Here is an 18,400-nt window from a genome sequence, read left to right on the forward strand (position 1 = left end):
GAACAGAGGCTGCAGTTTTCTAAGTAAAAAAAAAAGTTTCCCATCTTCCTAATGCATCCTGGAAGCGTGACCGTATGCTTCCAGGACTTTTTGACTGTGGCCATCTTGTGGCCAAATAGTAAAACTACACCCACATCTATTTTCTATTAAACAAATACATTATTTTACATTTAAAATTCCCTATTTACCTCCCACACCAAAAATTTCCCAAATAACATTTTTAATAATAAAAAAAAAAAAATACAATAAAAAAATAAAATAAATATAAATAAATAAATAGTTACCTAAGGGTCTGAACTTTTTACATATGCATGTCAAGGGAGTATATTCATATTATTTTTTAAATTATGGGCTTTTAAATAGTGATGGACGCAAATTGAAAAAATACACCTTTATTTCTAAATAAAATATCGGCCCCATACATTGTGATAGCGACATAATTTAAATTGTTTAATAAGTGGGACAAATGGGCAAATAAAATACATGGGATTTAATTACGGTAGCATGTATTCATTTCAAACTATAATGGCCAAAAACTGAGAAATAATGTTTTTTTTCCATTTCTTTCTTAATATTCCTGTTAAAATGGATTTAGAATAAATTAATTCTTAGCAAAATATACCACCCAAAGAAAGCCTAATTGGTGGCGGAAAAAACAAGATATAGATCAATAAATTGTGACGAGCAGTGATAAAGTTATTGACAAATGAATGGGAGGTGAAAGTTGCTCAGATGCAAAAAAATAAAGAAACCCCGTGGGTTTAAGTGGTTAAAGAGGAACTGTTGCGAAAATCTTAAAATTTAAAACACATACAAATAAGAAGTTCATTTCTTCCAGAGTAAAATGAGCCATAAATTACTTCTCTCCTATGTTGCTGGCATTTACAGTAAGTAGTAGAAATCTGACATTACCGACAGGTTTTGGGCTAGTCCATTTCTGCATAGGGGATTCTCAGCACGGCCTTTATTCTTTATAAGACATTCCCTGATGTTCCCGGCAGATAAAGAATTCTGCGATAAATGGACACATATATGGAACAAAGCGTCATTTGATGCTATAGTGCTCACAATTCAGAGAATTCAAGATGAATTGCCTAAATTAACAAAGGCCAAGCAAGAGCTGTTAGAGAAACTTAAAAGCATCATTACTTCTGAGGCATATGAAAAATTCAAGCAAGAATTAACAGTACACCTGGAATTGCATCAATCCTGTGTGGAAGCTACAAAATGGGATAAGTACCAACGTGATGAATATGATTATACTACAGGGTACGTTTATGCCTGGCAGAGACCAACAGGCAGACCTCGAGTACCACGTAAACCCAGGGGGGTAATAATCCCATTACTAGTCAAGATGAGTCTCAACGTGAATCAACTGATTTTTTTGACCAGTTCTTCACAAGAAGGACTGTCAGATGGTCCACCAAGAGGAGGCGGAAGCGCAGGAGGAGGGAGCATCAAGTCGCGGTTGAGACCCCGACAACCACGTCTGAGAAAAACGTAGTGGTTTTGTCAGTACAACTCACTCTGACTCAAATCTCTGCCCTAAATCATGGACTATCCTTTTCTCCCACTAACTGGCCTGATCCTCTGGAGGTGGACATTGAATTACAAAAATTCTTCAGAAATATTAAATTAAAGTATTATTAGTGTTTAGGTAAGGGGCTCTTTAAATCTGGGCAAAAACTAGCTACAAATCACAAATTGACCCTCAAAAAGTCAGGAGGCGCTAAAAAAGATTGCACAAAAAAAAATAAAAATTGCAAAACGCTGGCATCAGCGATTTCAATTTTAGATGTGAGCAAAGCCTTAAAGTCTACCAGAGATGAATGTATAAAAAAAATTCATACATACCTGGTGCTTCCTCCTGCCTGATCGCTCCCTCGGCACCATCCTCCGCCTCCTCGATCTTCCGCAAGGTGTCCCAGTATCTTCGGCCAGTCAAGGCCAGTCGGCGCATGCGCAGTGCGGCTGCGCCCGCTCCTGCGTCTCGCTCCTGTGGACAGGAGAGGTCTGCGCCGCGCCAAAATACCGGGACCCCGTACGGAAGATCGAGGAGGTGGAGGACATTGCAGAGGGAGTGATCAGGCAGGAGGGGGCTGGATGAAGCCCCAGGTATGTTTGAATTTTTTTTATTCATCTCTGGTCTCCTTTAACTGCAGTATTAGCTCTCTATTGGTCCTGTGCTGGTAATAATCACTTTTATAGATAATTTGAATAGTGGTAATTATTAACAAGCTGCTCCCCATTCTCTTCTTGCACCTCTGACACTGTGGTTGTTCTTGGAAAGTGTTGTTGCACTGGATAATTGTTATCTATAGCGTGCTGGGGTGGGGACACAGGGGCCCATAGCTCCTTAGCTACGCCACTGGTCATAAATCATTCATTTGGTTAATAAAACATATTCCTTTATTTAACAACACATTAATGAGTTAATGATCCGGAGGTTCAAATATAAACCATCATGGGTACACCATAAACATACTGTAAGTATAAATTCATACACCACATAAATGACAGGTATAATATTATTCGGCCAGTCGGGGCTTACTGCACATGCGCGTTCTAGCCGCACCCACATGCCCCGCCGTGCTCCCGTTGCCGGGAGCTTTCTGCGCTGACGCAGAACTCTCCTGCCCATGGGAGTGAGACAGTCGCACTGCACATGCGCTGACTGGCCCGACTGGCCGAAGATTTGAGGACCTGTTACCAAAGCGTCGAGGGAGCAATCAGGCCAGAGGGGGCTGGAGGAAGCACCAGGTATGTATGAATTTTTTTAAGTCATCTTTGGTACACTTTAAAGTAAATTTGTAACGAAAAAAGTTCCCCTGGGGCGTACTCACCTCGGGTGGGGGAAGCCTCCGGATCCTATTGAGGTTTCCCCCGTCCTCCTCGGTCCCATGGTGGTGACGAAAATCCTCCAGGAGCAGCGGCGATGTAAATATTTACCTCCGTAGCGCAGGCGCAGTATCCACTCTCTGCACAGAGATAGGCGAAAATAGCCAATCTCCGTCGGGCCGCTCTACTGCGTAGGCAAAGTCTCCTGCGCTTGCGCAGTAGAGTGGACCCGACGGAGATCGACTATTTTCGCCTATCTCCGTAGGAAGGACCACAACAGCGCCCCTGCTGGAGCCAGAAAAGGTAAATATTGCACAGCCTGACAAATTGTCGCCTGTGCATTGCGTGGGCTGCAGCGAGACCCCCGCGGGACGCAGGAGGACGGGGGAAGCCTCGATAGGGTCCAGAGGCTTTCCCCTACTGAGGTGAGTAACCCCCAGGGGAACTTTTTTCAGTACAGATTCTCTTTAATTATTGAAAAAGCCACATACAATGCCTATGTCCTTCTCTGTCTCTCTCTATAAGTACTGACACCCATATATTGCATATTGCATGTCATGTCACCTCTGTTATGTTTTTGTTTACTAGTGCCAGAGGAAAACACAGTGCCAAATGGGTTGACCTGCTCAGACTGCATGTTTACTGACAACCCCAAATGTGCCAATACTCCTCCCACACAATGCAGAGGCAATGAGATAGTGTGTGTTCCCCGAGCTAACTACATAGGAGGTGAGTATTACAAAGTGAAAAGGCAATTTTCCTCAATGGTCCTTTTTTCTTTTATGATTTCACAACAGCCTGATTGTCTAAATTGCAGAATTACATACTGAAATTGTGCTGTGTAGTCCAAATTGGTGAGACAGGGACAGTCCAGCACAGATCCGGGGTACAAATGGGCACTACAGCTGAAAAATTGGTGTGGACATGCACCAGAATGGGGGTGTGGTCATGGGTGGAGCCACATTTACATAAACTTCAGTGGTCTAAGTAGACCTGCCCAGCAAAATGTTGAATGAAGCCCCCCTCCCCATTAATTACAAAAACCAATGCAGTGTATCACATAAATAGGCAGTATCACTTAAACATAACTAGGCAGAACAGTACCCAGCATGCCCTCATAGAAGTACCACAACACCCAACATACCCCCCATTGGTGCGTGGTGGGCTGTGGGTGTCGAAGCACCCTCTAGGAAAAGGCACAGGAGACAAAAAGGGAGCCCGATGGTGCAGTAGGTCAAAACAAATTGGTAAATAAAAATGTATAAAAACTACTCACAAAGGTAGGTTGCAGGGGGGGGGGGGGGGGGGGGCAACCGACTACAGGAAGCAGGTGGAGACAATTAACCGGACTCCATACGGGTAGGTCAGCGGGGACCTGGATGCGGTCGCTCTCTTTAGGAAAGACAGGAAACAGATCTTAACCGTGGACCACGGGTACTCTGCTTCCACCCCCACCGATGCACCTAAGCGCCCCTAGCATCAGAGAAACAGAGGCTAGGAGCTCCAGCATCTGATTCATTCACAAACACTAGGGAGAGAAGCCAGGAAGAGAAGATGTCTGCAGAATCTGAAGACCAAGCAGCCAGAGATGGGTACTGCTGCCAGCTGCCTGACTTTGCCTGGGGGACATCCGTGGCACCCCAGAATAGATCCGGGGCACGTGCCACTGATCTTTGGGGGAAGCAACGCCCCTGGTCCAGCATACACGCTGCAAATGCGGATTGATCTAAACGCAGAAGCCACCGCTATCCGTTGCTACAATGGCTGACTGGGCCCTGTGAGTATGTGCCAACTGAATGCATACTGATGAAAGGGACGAGGCCAGGGGCGTAACTAGACATCACTGGGCCCCCCTACGAAACTTTGGAAGCCCCCCCCCCTCGCTTTCTGCACAGGAAAACTGAGGACTAATGTGTTTTCCCCATGCAGATAAAAACACTTAGACTTAAAGGAAACGTCAGGCAACCTATGCTACCCCCAGATCTACTTACCCGGGGTTTCCTCCAGTCCCTTGCAGCTGACAAGTCCCTTGTTGCAGCTCTGCTCCCAGTACATACATACACACCCACAGCTGTATTATTTTACTACTTGACTACACTTTGGCAGAGCATTCAGACTGTCACTGATTGATACTGTTGGAGATCTTGGACTTCATTGAGACAACAAGCTCTCAATGAAGCAGCAACAGTAGGACATCAATCTCCACTCCATTGTGTTGTAAAAGTAATTAGAGGCCATAAGGTCATTAGCCTGTGTGTGTGATAAGAATCTAGGAATCCTTTCGAAGTGATTGCTGAAAAGGGAAAGTCTACAACTTTTTTTCCAAATGTGACTCCTTTGTTTGTTAGGTTGTACATGAAGTCATCAGAACTTTGCAGCAGTGAGAGACAGATGTTTTTTACGAACCCTAGGGAGCAGGGACATTGTACAAATTCCAAAGTGTGTATGAGTTCTTATCTGTGTGGTGGACACATGAAGTCAATATAACAATAGTGCGAGAGCGGAATACGTTTTTTCACTCCATTCCCTTAGCTGTCAGTCTCTCAAACTTTTCCCCCCATGGGCCCCCTGTGGCTTCTGGCCCCCCCCTGCGGAGGCATCCCTTGCAGGGTCTATTGTTACGCCCCTGGACGCAGCGCTCAGGGTTCTGCATTCCCTGGAAGTCTTGGAAGGCATAACACCTGTATGCAGGACTGTCCATGCCATGCTTGTCTATGATGACCCCTTGCTTGGCAGACAAAAAAGGAGAATTGCTTCCCTAACATGCTATGCTTGTTCTGCCTGCTTACGCATCAATCTGATCTGAACTTTGTTTGCTAAAGCCGTGTACGAATTCATATGTGTTGAATCCACAGCTTTTGATGCATGCATCTCCAATTTTTGATTCCAAGCAGTACATCTACTAGGCCCTAATCACACCTAAAATCGCAAAATGCCGGCAATTACAGATAGCGTTTTGCGAGAGTGATTTTTCCCCGATTAACGTGGAAAAGTCACTGGTTTTGGGAGCGATCGCGATTAGCGGTGCTACACATGCTAATTGCGGCCGCTAATCGCCGGCATAACGCTGCATGTTACGCGTTTGCGGTTAACGCTTACCGCAAACGCGGCAGTGAGAACACTGCCATAGGCTTACATGGGCTAGCATTTTTTACAAACCGCTAGCGTTTTGCGCTGAGCGGGAATCGCGCAATTCCCGCTCAAGTGTGAATGTTTTTTATGTTTTTTAAAATGTATGAAGTGTGTATACAAAGCTCTGGTCTAGTATATTAAAGTGGACAGCAGCAAATGTCACGTTACCGAGTTAAAAAAAAAAAAAAAATTCTTTGGATTTTTAAAAACTGATTTTCTCAAAGAGGTCTTTTTGAAATATTTTTCCCTTTGTTTTAACTATTCTCCTTAAAGCGGACCCAAACCAAACATTTTTTTTTTAATTCAAAATATTTAGTTGCACCACTGTGATACATACAAAGATAAATAAACACTCCTTCAAGCCTATGAGCATTTCAGTGCATGCTTTTCACCCTTCTCTCTGCATAACTAGGGTTATACAGGTGGCAGCCATTAGCAATTCCTCCATTGCCGGACACCATCTACTCCACCAGTTTGTCGGATTCTGTCCCGGCAATATGAAAGGAAGGGAGGGGTTCCTCCAATAAATGTAAAATATTTTATATTTGTCATCATGCAGCTGAAAAAGGCTGCTATGTATTATTATAATTTAGAAAAGAGATTTTATTTCTGTAATCTTGTATTTTTAATTTTGATCCACTTTAAAATACCAAGTACATTTAGTGATTCTAGCATTATGGAGTGGCAAATGTCGGCACTATTGACTTCAATGCAGTTTTGCTGAATTTGTACAAGTGTTCTTCGGTAGGACCCAATTTGAATTTCGAACAGCTGTATCCGGGTCAAATATAACAATGACCCGAATTCGAACAACAACCCAACTCCTTGCTGTATAAGTGTCATTGCAATGTGCAGGGATCAGTGCACTATTGCAGCTTTCTCCATAATCTTCTGTCTATCCACAGGGATAGACAAAGGCAAAAGGGGCAAATGCCCCAGGGCCTCCACACACCCCCCCCGCACCCCTGACTACTCCCAAATTTGCCGCAGGAACCCCGCACCCCTGACTACTCCCGATTTTGCCCCAGGGCCCCTGTACCCCTGACTACTCACGATTTTGCCCCAGGCCCCTGCACCCCTGACTACTTCCGAGTTTGCCCCAGGGCCCCTGCACCCCTGACTACTCACGATTTTGCCTCAGGCCCCTGCACCCCTGACTACTTCCGAGTTTGCCCCAGGGCCCCCAAACCCCTTACTACTCCAGAGTTTGTCCCAGGGCCCGGCACCCCTAACTACTCCAGAGTTTGTCCCAGGGCCCCGGCACCCCTAACGACTCCAGAGTTTGTCCCAGGGCCCCGGCACCCCTAACTACTCCCAAGTTTGCCCCAGGAACCCCGCACCCCTAACTACTCCCGAGTTTGCCCCAGGGCCCCCGCACCTCTGACTACTCCCAAGTTTGCCCCAGGGTCCCCGCACCCCTGACTACTCCCAAGTTTGCCCCAGGGTCCCCGCACCCCTGACTACTCCCACTGACTACTTGCTGAAAGAGTCAATTTCATGCGGAAATCTCTCGGGAATCGGCCAAGTTTGCTGCGTCTGCCACCTTGTCGCTGTTCCCCTAGTATATAAATGTGCATGTATGTGTGCATTTATACATTACCTGTCCTGTGTCACGGTGCCTGTCCGTCTTCCCAAATCCAACGCTCTTCCATTAGCCCTATACACGCTGCCGACGTCACATGTGCGCCTCGTGCTATGCGCCGGCAGCCTGTATACCGCTAATGGAAGAGCGGCAGATTCGGAAGACGGATAGACACCACGACACAGGACAGGTAATGTATAAATGCACACATACATGCACATTTATACATTTATAGGGGACAGAGCCGGAGGTTTAGTCTTATTTCTCACTTGTCCCGATAATGCTCACCGCTACCGGCACCCAATCGACCCGACATCTTACAGCATGTCCAATCAACATGCGTAGCCTGAAATCGGCAACATCGTCGATCGGAGAGGCACTTAGCACCGATTTTCATCCAATTCGATAACAATAATTGAATCAGATCAGGGGCGTAACTAAAAATCACTGGGTACCCCTGCAAAACTTTGTATGGGGCCCCCTCCATCTGCACACTGAATAGGGACTGTCTACAAATCTTTGTCTACAAAACTTTGTATGATTTGTTAACAGTGGCTGATCTGATGCAGTCATTAGAGCAATTGTGCAGAGAGCAGAAAGTTGTTTCTCTACTTGCCCTTAGATGTCAGTCTCTCAGGATGGGGCACACAGTGGCTTCTGGGCCCCCCTGTGGCTGCATCCCTTGCAGGGTCTATTGTTACGCCCCTGAATCAGATGGTCGATTGGCCGCCAACTCCCTAGATGTATGGCTACCTTAAAGGGACACTTAAGTCAAACAAAAAAAAATGAGTTTTACTCACCTAGGGCTTCCACTAGCCCCCTGCAGCTGTCCGGTGCCCTCGCCGTCTCCCTTCGATCCTCCTGGCCCCGCCGGCAGCCACTTCCTGTTTCGGTGACAGGAGCTGACATTGATTCATCGCATTCCCAGACACATTAGCACCCTCTATGCTGCTATATGGTATATGATATATGCTATAGCAGCATAGATGGCGCTATTGTGGCCAGGAACGCGAAGAAGCACTCACGTCCCCAGCCTCTAAGCTCCTGTCACCGAAACAGGAAGTGGCTGCTGGCGGGGCCAGGAGGATCGGAGGGAGATGGCGAGGGCACCGGTCAGCTGCAGCGGGCTATTGGAAGCCCCAGGTGAGTAAAACTCATTTTTTTTTGTTTGACTTAAGTGTCCCTTTAAGGGCAGTGTTAATGGTTAGATTTACTGTATGTATTGTAAATGAGGGTATATATAGACAGACCAATCAGCTGCTTATAGAGAATGACATACATTAGCCTTTTAACTAATTTGCATACACAATAACAGAAACTCGTACAAACAATGCATTCCACATTTAGGTGGCCATACATCTACTGATTTTTGATTCACCATCCAATTCAATAATTTTATCAAGTCGGATGAAAATCGGTGCTGCAACATGTCTGCCTGATGATTTGACTGATTAAGGAACAAAATTGGTTGAATGCGTCAATCAGACTTGCTAGAAACATTGTGGTCAATATCATGCCTGGCTGCCCCCACTGTGTGCACATGCAGTGTAAAATCTCACTTATCCCGCTGTCGCAACTCCTCCTCATCTGCCATCACCCAGTGACGTTCACATTTGGGGGGCGGCCAGGCAGGCGGCAGAGGCAGCCTTGCTAGGCTGATTCCTGCAAGACGTCATGCTGAAATCTATTTAGAATCAGCCTGCGGTGTATGGGCATGTAATGGGAGCTGTGTGCCGCAACCACCCTTCCACTTAGGGAGCAGGAAGAAGGGTGCAGCAGAAGGACAGCACTGGGCCCCTTCTTGTGTATATGATAATCCCGTTCTATTACCTTCATGTTATTAGGGAACGATGAATGCCCCTTGTCAATCAACATTGGGATGAGGGATAAGAGTACCATACAGGGGGGTGAGGATTCACTGGCCCTCTTTGCAAGGTACCCCACCAATGTTTAAAGTGTACCCGAAGTGACCTGTGACATGATAATATAAACATGTGTATGCACAGTATAAAACATACTGTATATACTCGCGTATAAGCCTAATTTTTCAACACAAAACATTTGCTGAAATGTTACCTCCTCAGCTTATATGCGAGTCAGTGGAGCTGAACAGAAGATGGAGCAGGTTTAGTTACGGGCAGAGGAGCATAATGATCGCGAACTAGTGATCCTGCTCTTGCCAGCTGGCGCCCTGCTGTGCTCATGTCCCTCATCCCCTGCAACATGGTGTGCAGAGTGCGCTGCTCATACCTGTGTCCCCTGGCTTGTGGAGTGGAGCGTGCAAGCAACGTGTCAGCTGTGCAATGATCAGGTGTTCTTCCTTTGTGGAAATCGCTGTCTCAAATATCTATGACGCCATCTAGTGGTGTCTTAAGACACAGCTGTATCATCCTTGGGACACATCTGGCTATGGGTAGGAGGCTGACTTGTACTGGGGGGAACAACTGGCTACTGTGGAGGGGGCTATACTGGGTAGGGGGCTTATACGTGAGTGAATCACTTTGTCCTGGTTTCTGAGGGAAAGGTGGGTACCTCAGCTTTTACACAGGTCAGCTTATCTGCGAGTAAATATGGTATTAATAACAAGGCTGTTTTACTATTTTGCTGCCAGAAAGAGTTCATTTCTAGGCATGGAAGTGACAGCTTCTGCCTTGTCGGTACCTTGACGGCAATATTATTATTTAGTATTTATATAGCGCCAACATCCTCAGCAGCGCTGTACAGAGTATATAGTCTTGTCACTAACTGTCCCTCAGAGGGGCTCACAATCTAATCCCTACCAGAGTCCTATGTCTATATTGTCTAGTGTATGCATTGTAGTCTAGGGCCGATTTTAGGGGGAAGTTAATTAACTTATCTGTATGTTTTTGGAATGTGGGAGGAAACCGGAGTGCCCGGAGGAAACCCATGCAGACACGGGGAGAACATACAAACTCCTTGTAGATGTTGACCTGGCTGGGATTCGAACCGGGGACCCAGCGTTGCAAGGCGAGAGCGCTAACCACTACGCCACCGTGCTGCCAATATAGTAAACCTTGACAGCCATAAAAGTTTTCCTGGTAGAATACAACTTCTGAGATCAGGGGGAGATAGGAAAGGGTCAATAGTTCATGTATTTTCATTTAGGGACACTTAATAGGCTGCCACTGAGCAGAGACAACAAAACATTCATTCAACTTTGTAAATTTTTAAATATAAAATAAAACCACGGGATAGCTAAAAATAGTCATTATTAGGAGTAGGAAGATAAATACAATAGTTTATCTTTTCAGTTTATTTTCACCTTGAGTTCACTTTAAAGCCATGGGGGTTGATTATAGCTCACGTGGTGGAGCCGTATGCTCACTATACAGTATACTCCCTTTTGGTCACCAAACCTCTTAGCTAGATAGACCATTAGTGAGGCAACCCTTTTTTTGTAATTTAAATAAATAAGTAGGTGTATACACAATATTTAATTGTGCATGCACTGCTTTAAATAAAGATAATAAGGGAGACTCCACCTGGATAAATTGCATGTTGGGCAAACATAGCTGGGGGCGGGGGGGGGGGCTAGCAGAACTTGCCCCCACTGCAAAATTCACCCCTCCCACGGCTGCTGGGCCCCATCCCCCCACCCCTCAGTTCTTCCCCCTCAACTGTACTGTGTTCTCTAGGGCCCCTGCACCACTTTTGGCATCTGCATCCTTACAGAGCTATGAGAGACATAATATTACGTAATGACAGGTCAAGGAGAAGAGACAGCCAGTGGGATGAAGACCGGCAGCACGGACAGAGCAGTGCACTGGAACAGGTACATTTTGTGCTGCAAAAACAGTGCAGGGGCCCCCAGGAGCACAATTTGGGGGGAGACCTTAGAGGACCCCACATGACTCAGGGGGGGCTAGGTAATTGCCCCCATTTGCTGCATCTGTTTTGAATGCAAGTTTTGTAATCAGCCCGTGTATTTGGGCTCTGCACATCTATGCAGCTGGTCAATTGGGGTGCAGCCTGAAATCACTGCCATTTCTTCCTGTTGTACAAAATTGTAAGTCTACTTGTGGCTAGCTGCATTCATGTGAATCAGTTTGCCTTCTATTTATTTAGATTAGGGTGTAGTGCATAGTTTGCATCTGATTTGCATTCAAGGTGTGTAAAAGTCTCTGGGGAGGCTCTGCACACCTTTGTTTCATTTCATTTGCAGCCTAGGAGCGCTGCTTATTTCTTGCTGTTCAGTTGCCCCCATATGGTAACACCGGCCCTGACTTTATATCATACACCAACAGATGATGTTACGGTCATCACAACCTTCATCAAGTGCATTTGATTGAAGTATTGACAGACGGAAAGTTGTGTATGCCATTGCCGTGATAGGATATAAAGTAAAAGAAACTTTCACAACTTATCCAGGTGGAGTCCTGATTCTTTCTCTAAGTGGATTTTCACTTTGGTTCATCAGAAGACTCCTTGGGACATTTAATGTGGATTGAAAATGGGGAGAAACCCGAGAGCCCAATATGGTGCAGTATGTTACTATGGAGAGATCTGTTGTGAATAAATGATATGATTATACTCACAAGGGTGGGTCGCCACAAAGGCAACCACTGGACAGGCCGACAGGGAGAATTGTAACCTGACCCCGCTCAGGTTTAAAAAGTCGCTCTGTGTAGATAGGAGAAAATGGGGATACACCCCTCCACCAAGGGTGGAGTAGATAATATTGAAATACGATAACAGAGGTGCCAAGCAGAATAAAATTAGTTAAAATTGTTAAAAAGGGGGAAGTGGGTGGACTCACCTCCCTTCTGAAAAAAAGGGCCGGACAATGGACAGTTTACTTACAGTCTAAAGTAACATTTATTAGTAACTCCAAAAATTACTAATAGGGTGCAAAAGGGTGCAAAATCAGGTCATGAACCAGGTAGAGCGCCTCTGTCTGAGAGAGGCGCTCTACCTGGTTCATGACCTGATTTTGCACCCTCCAAAAATCGTTTGCCTGAAGAAGCGGGACTGTTACCCGGGAAACGCGTTGCACTTTTGGAGTTACTAATAAATGTTACTTTAGACTGTAAGTAACCTGTCCATTGTCCGGCCTTTTTTTTTTTAGAAGGGAGGTGAGTCCACCCACTTCTCCCTTTTTAACAATTTTAACTAATTTTATTCTGCTTGGCGCCTCTGTTATCGTATTTCAATATTTAATGTGGATTAAGTGGCGATTGAATGGAGTTTGACAGTTTTCATACTATTAGACAATATATATTATCAATTGCGCTGCCCTTATATACCCCTCCCTCTCACAGTTGGGCCTGCTGCGACTCTTTTATGATGCTACATGTACATTCCAAATAAAGTCAGAGTTTTTTTAGATTGCACTACCCATATAGTTCTCATACACTGCTCATATGGTTCTCATACAAGTACTGAAAGTCTCTATAGTTACTACTTTCTTGATCTTCAATCACATCAGGTAAGGAATGCTCGGACCTGACACCCATCATGTGGTGGTGCACCATCTTTGGTGTCTGGTCCGAGCATTCCATAAATGAACAGTTTCCTGGAAAGTGGATTGGTCATAGTGGGCCAGTTGAATGGCCCCCAAGGTCTCCCGATCTTACCCCCTTAGACTTTTATCTTTGGGGTCATCTGCAGGCAATTGTCTATGCTGTGAAGATACGAGATTGCAGCACCTGAAACTACGGATACTAGAAGCCTGTGCTAGCATTTCTAAATCAATCTGTATTTGCACTAACTCAACCTCGTAGTGTGACCAAAATACTGCTGATAGCAGGAATGGCGTCACGTAAAGCGTGAAACTAGAAAAATTTGGAAGGTGCCACCACTCATCTGGTCTAAAGTGAAAAAATCCTTTATTGGTACAAAAAGTGCTGGGGGAACAATCTAAAACCACTTAAAAATGGAGCGCTCCCACACACCCAAGCTCACTGCAGCACCACACAGCTAGTGTTGGGCGAACAGTGTTCGCCACTGTTCGGGTTCTGCAGAACATCACCCTGTTCGGGTGATGTTCGAGTTCGGCCGAACACCTGACGGTGCTCGGCCAAACCGTTCGGCCACATGGCCCGAACTAAGAGCGCATGGCCGAACGTTCCCCGAACGTTCGGCTAGCGCTGTGATTGGCCGAACGGGTCACGTGGTTCGGACCCCGAACGCGCTCTGATTGGCCGAACGGGTCACGTGGTTCGGCCCGAACGCGCTCTGATTGGCCGAACGGTCACGTGGTTCGGGTAAATAAATACCCGAACCACGTCATATCTCCGCCATTTGTCTGTGGGTTTAGCTTTGGGTAGGCAGGCAGGGTAGTTCGCGCTCCAGCCACGCTAGCTAGGGTCCCCCCCAGTCATTGTGTGTCGCTGCTGGGAACAGTAGTACACCGCTCGCTCAGACAGACTATATATAGCATTGTTTACTGCCACTGTGTACCTCGCTCAGCCACGCTATATATAGCATTGTGTTTACTGCCACTCTGTGTACACGGCTCAGCCTGACTATATAGCATTGTGTGTACTGCCACTGTGCACCTCGCTCAGCCACGCTATATATAGCATTGTGTTTACTGACACTCTGTGTACACCGCTCAGCCTGACTATATAGCATTGTGTGTACTGCCACTGTGCACCTCGCTCAGCCACGCTATATATAGCATTGTGTTTACTTACACTCTGTGTACACCGCTCAGCCAGACTATATACCATTTTTTACTGACACTCTCAGCCAGACTATATAGCATTGTTTACTGACACTCTGTGTACACGGCTCAGCCAGACTATATAGCATTGTTTACTGACACTGTGTACACGGCTCAGCCAGACTATATAGCATTGTTTACTGACACTCTGTGTACACGGCTCAGCCAGACTATATAGCATTGTTTACTGACACTCTGTGTACACGGCTCAGCCAGACTATATAGCATTGTTTACTGACACTCTGTGTACACGGCTCAGCCAGACTATATAGCATTGTTTACTGACACTCTGTGTACACGGCTCAGCCAGACTATATAGCATTGTTTACTGACACTCTGTGTACACGGCTCAGCCAGACTATATAGCATTGTTTACTGACACTCTGTGTACACGGCTCAGCCAGACTATATAGCATTGTTTACTGACACTCTGTGTACACGGCTCAGCCAGACTATATAGCATTGTTTACTGACACTCTGTGTACACGGCTCAGCCAGACTATATACCATTGTTTACTGACACTCTGTGTACACGGCTCAGCCAGACTATATACCATTGTTTACTGACACTCTGTGTACACGGCTCAGCCAGACTATATACCATTGTTTACTGACACTGTGTACACGGCTCAGCCAGACTATATAGCATTGTTTACTGACACTCTGTGTACACGGCTCAGCCAGACTATATAGCATTGTTTACTGACACTCTGTGTACACGGCTCAGCCAGACTATATAGCATTGTGTGTACTTCCACTCTGTGTACACCGCTCAGCCAGACTATATAGCATTGTGTGTACTTCCACTCTGTGTACACCGCTCAGCCAGACTATATAGCATTGTGTGTACTGCCACTGTGTACCTCGCTCAGCCACGCTATATATAGCATTGTTTACTGACACTCTGTCTACACCGCTTAGCCAGACTATATATCATTGTGTGTACTGCCACTCTGTGTACACCGCTCAGCCAGACTATATAGCATTGTTTACTGACACTCTGTGTACACGGCTCAGCCAGACTATATAGCATTGTGTGTACTTCCACTCTGTGTACACGGCTCAGCCAGACTATATAGCATTGTGTGTACTTCCACTCTGTGTACACTGCTCAGCCAGACTATATAGCATTGTGTGTACTGCCACTGTGTACCTCGCTAAGCCACGCTATATATAGCATTGTTTACTGACACTCTGTCTACACCGCTCAGCCAGACTATATATCATTGTGTGTACTGCCACTCTGTGTACACCGCTCAGCCAGACTATATAGCATTGTTTACTGACACTCTGTGTACACGGCTCAGCCAGACTATATAGCATTGTGTGTACTTCCACTCTGTGTACACGGCTCAGCCAGACTATATAGCATTGTGTGTACTTCCACTCTGTGTACACTGCTCAGCCAGACTATATAGCATTGTGTGTACAGCCACTGTGTACCTCGCTCAGCCACGCTATATATAGCATTGTTTACTGACACTCTGTCTACACCGCTCAGCCACACTATATATCATTGTGTGTACTGCCACTCTGTGTACACCGCTCAGCCAGACTATATAGCATTGTTTACTGACACTCTGTGTACACCGCTCAGCCAGACTATATAGCATTGTGTGTACTTCCACTCTGTGTACACGGCTCAGCCAGACTATATAGCATTGTGTGTACTTCCACTCTGTGTACACCGCTCAGCCAGACTATATAGCATTGTGTGTACTTCCACTCTGTGTACACCGCTCAGCCAGACTATATATAGAGTTGAGCTGAAATTTTCGTAATTTTGCATTACTATAATTACGCATGCGAAATTTGCGATTACGATGCGAAATTAGCGTAGCGAAATTGCCATTAAAATCGTAATTGAAAATACCGTAAGCGTAATTTTCAACGCGAAATTTCGCGTTTCGTTCATGCCGTAATTTCGCATTAAACGCTACCGTAATTTCGCGTTAAACCGTAACGCTCCGTATAATATAAAAAAGCCGCCGACTTTAAGGGTTAATAGCAAAGCCCCCTTAAATGCTAAGAGCCTCAAATTTGGAGAATATATTAAGGAGATCAGGAGGAATAAGAGGAACATTTTTTTTTTCAAAAAGACCTTATAGTTTTTGAGAAAATCGATGTTTCAAAGTAAAAATGTATACATTTAAAAACCCGCCGACTATAGCTATAGCTCAGAGCTCTCGAAAGCATCTTTGTATTTGGGCTCCAAGGAGCCCCATTGGTCCTTAGCAGACCAATGGGGTTCCTTCTGATTTGAAGGAACCCCATTGGTCTGCTAAGGACCAATGGGGCTCCTTGGAGCCCAAATACAAAGATGCTTCTCAGAGCTCTGAGCTATATAGCTCAGAGCTCTGTCGGGTCCATGCAGGACGCTAAGTCCCCGCGGCTCCACTGCCCTCCCCGCCTCTCCCACATGTCACCCACATGTGGGTGACATGTGGGTGACAGATGTGGGCGGGGTGGACAGCGGGAGCTGCGGGGACTTAGCGTCCTGCACGGACGCGTATGCGGCGGCTGAGCGGCGAGTGGCGTCGGGTGCGGCGTTGTTACAATGTAACAAAGTTGTTACATTGTAACTGATAGAACATTTCCGAGGATATTGCGTGGGATCATTTATTTAAAGGGACAGGTAAGTATTAATGGTTAATTAAGAATATTAAAGGACTTTTTTCGTGGTTATGTTTTTTGTTCAATTAAAATACTTTTTCTAAGTGTCTGTGTGTTTATTTACTTTAACTCTTAAAGGAAATGGGTATGGGGTACAAGTACCTCTATACTCATTTCTCCTAGGAGGGGGGGTGGGCATCTGGGGGACCCCTTTTTAAAGGGGACTCCCAGATTCCACCATGAACCTCCCCCCCAGGAAATCGCGGCCTCCACCTCCACCGCCCATCGGAGGTGGAGAAGAGCCCCTTGTCCTTGGATTGGACAAGGGCTCGGAGGGGGAGGGGAAAGCTTGGCTGCCCCTCCCCTTCCGAGACCCCCCAATCCATGGACCATGCGGGCTGGTATAGTCAGGGTGCGGAGCCCCACGCGGCCGGTGCTCCGCATTCTGGCTATCCCAGCCTGCATGGGGGACAAGGGGTTAAAGAGGTCTGGGAGGGGGGACCCCACGTCGTTTTTTTTTTTATATTTCCCACACTCAGAACGAAGTAAGTAAAACTCTTCCCACTTGGGGGAATCTATGAAAATAATACACTATTGTTACCTGTGCAAAAAAAACTGACATTTTCCGCATTTAAAAGACATTTTCGCCCTTGAAACTTAAAAATCGATTTTCTCAAAAACTATAAGGTCTTTTTGAAAAAAAATGTTTTCCTCTTATTCCCACTGATCCCCTTAATATACCCTGGGAATTTGGTGTTCCTAAACTTTAAGCAGGCTTTGCTATTAACCGTTAAAGTCGGCGGGTTTTTAAATGTTTACATTTTTCCTTTGAAACTTTAACATCGATTTTCTCAAAAACTATAAGGTCTTTTTGAAAAAAATTTTTTTCCTCTTATTCCTCCTGATCTCCTTAATATATTCTCCAAATTTGAGGCTCTTAGCATTTAAGGGGGCTTTGCTATTAAACCTTTAAAGTCGGCGGCTTTTTTATATTATACGGAGCGTTACGGTTTAACGCGAAATTACGGTAGCGTTTAATGCGAAATTACGGCATGATACGACTGTAATGCGAAAATTATGCGAAAATTACGCTTACGCGAAATTTCGCGAAATCCTTCTTCATTACGATTATGTACTTACGGCCATAATCGTAATTACACTAATTACGCGGAATTTTGCAAAATCGTAATTAGGTCATTACGCTCATCTCTAATATATAGCATTGTGTGTACTTCCACTCTGTGTACACCGCTCAGCCAGACTATATAGCATTGTGTGTACTGCCACTGTGTACCTCGCTCAGCCACGCTATATATAGCATTGTTTACTGACACTCTGTGTACACGGCTCAGCCACACTATATAGCATTGTATACTGCCACTCTGTGTACACCGCTCAGCCAGACTATATATCATTGTGTGTACTGCCACTCTGTGTACACCGCTCAGCCAGACTATATAGCATTGTGTGTACTGCCACTCTGTGTACACGGCTCAGCCAGACTATATAGCATTGTGTTTACTTCCACTCTGTGTCTGCTGGGCCTGGGA

The 18,400-nt window shown here is 45.6% G+C and overlaps 1 protein-coding gene across 1 annotated transcript in view; it reads left to right on the forward strand.

Moving 5' to 3' along the window:
• The window catches only part of LOC137523065 (uncharacterized), an 86,542-nt gene that overhangs the window by 54,894 nt on the left and 13,248 nt on the right, over window positions 1-18,400 (forward strand). Inside the window, exon 5 of the mRNA XM_068243261.1 lies at window positions 3,427-3,567. Coding sequence (XP_068099362.1) covers window positions 3,427-3,567 — 141 coding nt within the window. The remainder of the gene's footprint in view (window positions 1-3,426; window positions 3,568-18,400) is intronic.

This window comes from Hyperolius riggenbachi, chromosome 6 (genome assembly GCF_040937935.1).
Source record: "Hyperolius riggenbachi isolate aHypRig1 chromosome 6, aHypRig1.pri, whole genome shotgun sequence".
In the NCBI taxonomy this organism is placed as follows: Eukaryota; Metazoa; Chordata; class Amphibia; order Anura; family Hyperoliidae; genus Hyperolius; species Hyperolius riggenbachi.